Below are 6479 nucleotides of genomic sequence, written 5' to 3' on the forward strand. Positions count from 1 at the left end.
AAAAACACAGATCTGCACATAATAGAAAAATGACTGGTAAAATAACTTTTGCTGACAAACATTTATTTCCCTACTCTTCTTAGCTTTCTCTTTTCTTAATGTTCAATAATGAAAATATTATGTTTATAATGAAATTTTTCTTTCTTTGTTTTGAGGTAGTGTCTCACTATGGTAGAGTCTCAACCTCAAACTCCTGGGCTTAAGCAATTCTCTTGCTCAGCCTCCCAAGTAGCCAGGACTATAGGCACCCACCACAATGCCCGGCTTTTTTTTTTTTTTTTGTCACAGTTGTCACTATTGTTTAGTAGCCCCCGGCCAGGCTTAAACCCACCAGCTTCGGTGTATGCGTATGTGGCTGGTGCCCTATGCACTGAGCCCATAATTAAATTGTTTTGAAGGTAAAATATCCCATTTAATTACCATCTTTTTAACTATATTATTGATCATTCAACACTAGAATATGGTTAACTGTTTTAGGTGAAAAGTATTCTTCCCCTTTATTAAGATTCAAATGGTAAGGCTCCACACAGATTATACCAAATCAAACATGCCAGTTCCAAATGTAAGGTAAAAATAACTGAAAAACATTCAGTTCCCAAAAGAATAATTCTAGAGGCTCAGCGCCTGTGGCTCAAGTGGCTAAGGTGCCAGCTACATACACCTAAGGTGGCAGGTTCGAGTCCCCAGCCTGGGCCCGCCAAACAACAATGATGGCTGCAACCAAAAAATGGCCGGGCATTGTGGCGGGCGCCTGTAGTCCAAGCTACTTGGGAGGCTGAGGCAGGAGACTCGCTTGAGCCCAGGAGTTGGAGGTTGCTGTGAGCGTGATGCCATAGCACTCTACCCAGGGGGATAGTTTGAGGCTCCGTCTCAAAAAAAAAAAAGAATAATTCTAGAAATGCTACCTAGATTAAATTCTGCTGATTAAGTGCCATAATAACATATCACAAAGAAAATGATTTATGATTAAGCTCAACTTTAAGCCTTTACCATATGATGGTATAAAGATGGCTCTGAAGCTGACTGGAATAGCAACTTACAGTATGCAACTGCAGCTATATAATTCATAGCACATAAGTGAATGCTATGTGCCAAACACTATGCTTTTTATACAATTAACTTTTCATGTGATATAACCTCCACAGAGATATTTATAAATGGGGAAATTAAGGTTTAGAGAGGTTAAGTCAATTTTCCTGGTCACACAGCTAGTAATGACTGAGCTAGGTCTTAAACACACTAAGATTCCAGAGTTCAGGTTCTCAAATAATATGCTAGAGCTAGGAAATAAAATTTCAGTATCTTTTACATATACTACAACAATTTTTCTCTGACAAAAGGGAGTAAGGGGGGAGGGTGAACTGAAACTTCTGCCCAGCTAGGTTTTTATAATAGCCAAAATGAATTTACCTGTGCTCTTTCACAGAGAAGCTTGGCACTCCAAACAAATCTCCTAGAAGATCATTTGAACAATATACAATATGTTGTTGCTTTTCATCATATAATCGTTTCGTCATAATATACTGGCCAAGATAAAATATAACCTGAAAAAGAAATGATTTTTGAGCATTAAACTAAATGTTAGTTTCAAATACATTCAATAATATCCCATTTATCTGAACAGAGTTAAACCACTAACAACCATATCCACGATCACGTAGAATAATAAATCCTTTATACTCCAAAAGAAGCTATCTTAAAATGCTCTTCTTCAAATATGATAAAAATAGAAATAACTGCTTCTCTTCTCTATTTACTTTAAACCTAAAATCTTGGGCAGCACCTGTGACTCAAGGAGCAGAGTGCCAGCCCCAAATACCTGGCCCCGGCCCAAACTGCAAAAAAAAAAAACCTAAAATCTTTTTTTTTTAAGCTGTTGCCCTGGGTAGAGTGCGTGGAGTCACAGCTCACAGCAACCGCCAACTCTTGGGCTCAAGTGATTCTCTTGCTTCAGTTTTTCTATTTTAGTAGATATGGGGTCTGGCTTTGCTCAGGCTGATCTCAAACTCATGAACTCAAGCAATCCACCCGCCCGGCCTTCTAGAGTGCTAGGATTACAGGCGTGAACCACCATGCCTGGCCCCCTAAAAATCTCTTTTTCAAGACATCTTTTTTCTTTGCAGACTTTAACTCTGCCCAAATATCTAAATATTACTAGGAAGGAAAAGACAGCAAAATGCAAAAACCACTAACAGCAATAAAAAGTTACAGAACACTGGAGTGTTTTAGTGACCTTGAGCCATTTAGCAAATAGTCACAAACATCATACATCTCTCATGAGAGAAGAAAGATAGGAAAATGGCCAATGACATCTACATAATAGTTGGAGATAATTGAGTGAATGATATAAACCCTCAAAGATATTGATATTATCTATATAGCAATAATCAAAATAATGACCCTGAATCATTAACATAAAATTAAATTATATTCTGCATGTTCCTTTAAGACACAAAAGTTGGCAATACATTTTAAGATATCCAAGAACAAACAGTATCCCAGTAACAGCCACCTAAATGCATATGACATTTTACAGTTCACAATACACTTTAACAAGCACTGTCTCATAAACACAGACTGAAAATAAAGGGATGGAAAAAGATAGTCCAAACATATAGAAGCCAAAAAGGGGCAGAAATAGCTATACTTCTACCAGATAAAACAGATTTCAAGACAAAAACTACAAAAAGAGACAAAGAAAGTCATTATATAATGATAAAGGGGTTAATTCATCAATTCAGCAAAAGAATACACAATTCTCAATATACATGTACCCTTCAAGATACATGAAGCAGGCTCGGCACCTGTGGCTCAAGCGGCTGGGGCGCCGGCCACATACACCTAGTGGCAGGTTCGAATCCCCAGCCCGGGCCCGCCAAACAACAATGATGGCTGCAACCAAGAAATGGCCAGGTGTTGTGGCGGGCGCCTGTAGTCCCAGCTACTTGGGAGGCTGAGGCAGGAGACTCGCTTGAGCCCAAGAGTTGGAGGTTGCTCTAAGCTGTGATGCCATGGCACTCTACCCAGGGGGACAGCTTGAGGCTCCGTCTCAAAAAAAAAAAAGATACATGAAGCAAATAATATCAGAACTAAAAGATAGACCCCAACATAATAAACATGGACAGAAGACATCAACACTCTACTTTCAGGCTTGAACGGTTGTTCATCCAGATGTAATAACCAAGCCCCTAGCCCTTGACCCCCTCCCTAAGACCAGTGGGGAACAAAGCCCCCTATCCTTGAAAAGGAAACTTCTCCTAAGCCTTTTAGTCCCAGCCCCCTCAAGGGTAAAGCAGCAGCCTGAGATTAAGGAAGTATGCAGGGAGGGGTTGAGCAAAGGGAGGGGTGGATTCCAAATAAAGGCCCAGGTGAAAAGGTCCCAAAGTACCCAACAGTTCTCACAAATTTACCCAACACTTGTTTTGTACCCCTGAACTATGTGACCCTCATCTTATGATCATGAAGTAATGTACTTGTGATATGTTTTGTACCCCCACCCTGAATTGGGTAAGCCCTTATGATGTACTTTTATTTTGTGACCCCTGAGCTGTATTGAATTGTGCTAACTGCTATGATTGGCTTCTGTATTGCGCTAGCTTGCTCAGCATGCATGATTATGCAAAATAACAGTATAAAAAGGCTTCTCCCCCACTATTCGAAGCTGCTTATTGGCCCACTACAACAGCCCCCTGTAGGTGCACCTGCAGTGTATTAAATTCCTAATAAATTTCTATTACTTAATTACATCTGAAGTGGGATCCATCCTTCTCTCGTATCTACCGTCTTATTTCACAGAGAGAAAATCAACAATGAAATGCTGGGCTTTAATCTGCGCTATGGATCAAATGGACCTAATAGATGCTTATAGAGCAGTTCATCAGCAGCTGCAGAATCCACTTTCTTCCCCTCAGCTCATGGATCATTCTCAAGGATAGATCATAGGCCACAAAGACATCTCAAAAAATTCACAAACATCGAAATCATAACCAAGTTATTTTTTTCTTACTATAATAAAACTAGAAATAAATTACAAAAAGAATTAACACTGGAAAATATATAAACATGTGGAAATTAAATCATCAGGGTGGCACCTGTGGCTCAGTGAGTAGGGCACCAGCCCCATACACCTAGGGTGGTAGGTTCAAACCCAGCCCTGGCCAAACTGCAACAACAACAACAAAAAAAATAGCTGGGTGTTGTGGCAGGTGCCTGTGGTTCTAGATGGCCAGGAGGCTGAGGCAAGAGAATCACCTAAGCCCAAGAGCTGGAGGTTGCTGTGAGCTGTGACGCCACAGCACTCTACTGAGGGCAACAAAGTTAAACTAGGTCTCTTAAAAAAAAAAAAAAAAAGAAAAGAAATTAAATAATCATCTGCTCTTGAGTGACCAGTGGGTTAATGAAAACATTAAGAAGAAAATTAAAAAATTTCTTGGCTTGGCGCCTGTGGCTAAGCAGCTAAGGTGCCAGCCACATACACCTAAGTCAGGTTCGAATCCAGCCTGGGCCCACCAAACAACAATGATGGCTGCAACCAAAAAATAGCTAGGCGTTGTGGCGGGCGCCTATAGTCCCAGCTACTTGGGAAGCGGAGGCAAGAGACTCGCTTGAGCCCAGGAGTCGGAGGTTGCTGTGAGCTGTGATGCCACAGCACACTACCCAGGGGGACAGCTTGAGGCTCTGTCTCAAAAAAAAAAAAAGAAATTTCTTGAAACAAAAGAAAACAAAAATACAACATATCAAAAAATACAAGATATAACAACAGCCATAATAAAGTTTTTATTAAGTACCCACAACAAAAAAGTAAAAAAGCTTCAAACAATCTAACAGTGCATCTCAAAGAACTAGAAAAACAAGAGCAAACCAAACCCAAAATCAGAATAAAGACCAGAGCAGAAATAAATTGAAACAAGCAAACAGAAAAACCCACAGAAGATCAATAAAAGAAAATGTTTATTGAAAAGATAAACGGGGCTCGGCGCCTATAGCTCAACCAGCTAAGGCGCCAGCCACGTACACCTAAGGTGGCGGGTTCGAATCCCCAGCCCGGACCCGCCAAACAACAATAATGGCTGCAACCAAAAAAATAGCCGGGTGTTGTGGCGGGCACCTGTGGTCCCAGCTACTTGGGAGGCTGAGGCAGGAGACTCGCTTGAGCCCAGGAGTTGGAGGTTGCTGTGAGCTGTAATGCCACGGCACTCTACCCAGGGGGACAGCTTGAGGCTCTGTCTCAAAAAAAAAAAAAGAAAAGATAAACGGATAGACATATATCTTTAGCCACACTAAGAAAAAAAGGGAGAAGACCCAAAAAACTCAGAGATAAAAAGGAGAGATTAAAATAGATATTGCGGCCAGGTGCAGTGGCTCATGCCTGTTATCCCAGCATTCTGGGAGGCTAACGTGGATAGATCACCTGAGCTCACGAGTTCAAGACCAGCCTGAGCCAGAGTGAGACCCCCATCTCTAAAAATAGTTGGGCACTGTGGCAGGCACCTGTAGTCCCAGCTACTCAGAAGGCTTAGGCAAGAGTGGCTTGAGCCCAAGAGTTGGAGGTTGCTGTGAGCTATGACATCATGGCATTCTACTCAGGGCAGAAAAGTGAAACTCTGTCTCAAAAAATAAAAAATAAAAAACTGATACTGCAGAAAATGAAAGGATCATTTTAGAATATGACTACTAAATTATTCATCATGATCAAGTGGGATTCATCTCAGGGATGCAAGGATCATTCAACATATGCAAATCAATCAGGGTGATACATCATACCGACAGAACAACGGACAAAAACCATAAGATCATTTCAAATGATGCTGAAAAAGCATTTGATACAATTCAGCATTCCTTCATAATAAGTCATATGTGACAGAACCATTTGTGATATGTGATAGTAACACACTGAATGGGGAAAAACTGAAAGCCTTTCCTCTAAGATCTGGAACAAAACAAAGATGCCCCCAAAACCACTGTTATTCAACACCATACCAGAATTTCTAGCTAGAACAATCAGACAAGGGAAAGAAATAAAGAGCATCCAAATTGAAAAAGAAGTCAAAATATCCTTTTCGTTTTGTTTCATTTTTACAACAGAGTCTCAAGCTGTCGCCATGGGTAGAGTGCTATAGTGCTAAAGCTCACAGCAACCTCAAACTCTTGGGCTTAAGCAGATTCTCTTGCCTCAGCCTCCCAAATAAAATATCCCTGTTTGCAGACAATAAGATCATATATCCAGAAAAACCTAAAGACTCTACTCAAAAACTATAAGCACTGGCCCGGCGCCTGTGGCTCAAGTGGCTAAGGCACCAGCCACATACACCTAAGGTGGCAGGTTCAAATCTAGCCCTGGCCCGCCAAACAACAATGATGGCTGCAACCAAAAAAATAGCCGGAAATTGTGGCGGGCGCCTGTGGTCCCAGCTACTTGGGAGGCTGAGGCAGGAGACTCACTTGAGCCCAGGAGTTGGAGGTTGGTGTGAGCTGTGATG

The 6479-nt window shown here is 41.2% G+C and overlaps 1 protein-coding gene across 1 annotated transcript in view; it reads right to left on the minus strand.

The window, feature by feature from the left end:
* LOC100943369 (E3 ubiquitin-protein ligase Mdm2) overlaps nt 1–6479 on the minus strand; it is a 24999-nt gene that overhangs the window by 6105 nt on the left and 12415 nt on the right. Inside the window, exon 4 of the mRNA XM_023517931.1 lies at nt 1411–1544. Within this exon, the coding sequence (XP_023373699.1) occupies nt 1411–1544 (134 nt within the window). The remainder of the gene's footprint in view (nt 1–1410; nt 1545–6479) is intronic.

The sequence above is a fragment of the Otolemur garnettii genome, unplaced genomic scaffold (genome assembly GCF_000181295.1).
Source record: "Otolemur garnettii isolate 467f Iridium unplaced genomic scaffold, OtoGar3 scaffold00125, whole genome shotgun sequence".
Taxonomy (NCBI): domain Eukaryota; kingdom Metazoa; phylum Chordata; class Mammalia; order Primates; family Galagidae; genus Otolemur; species Otolemur garnettii.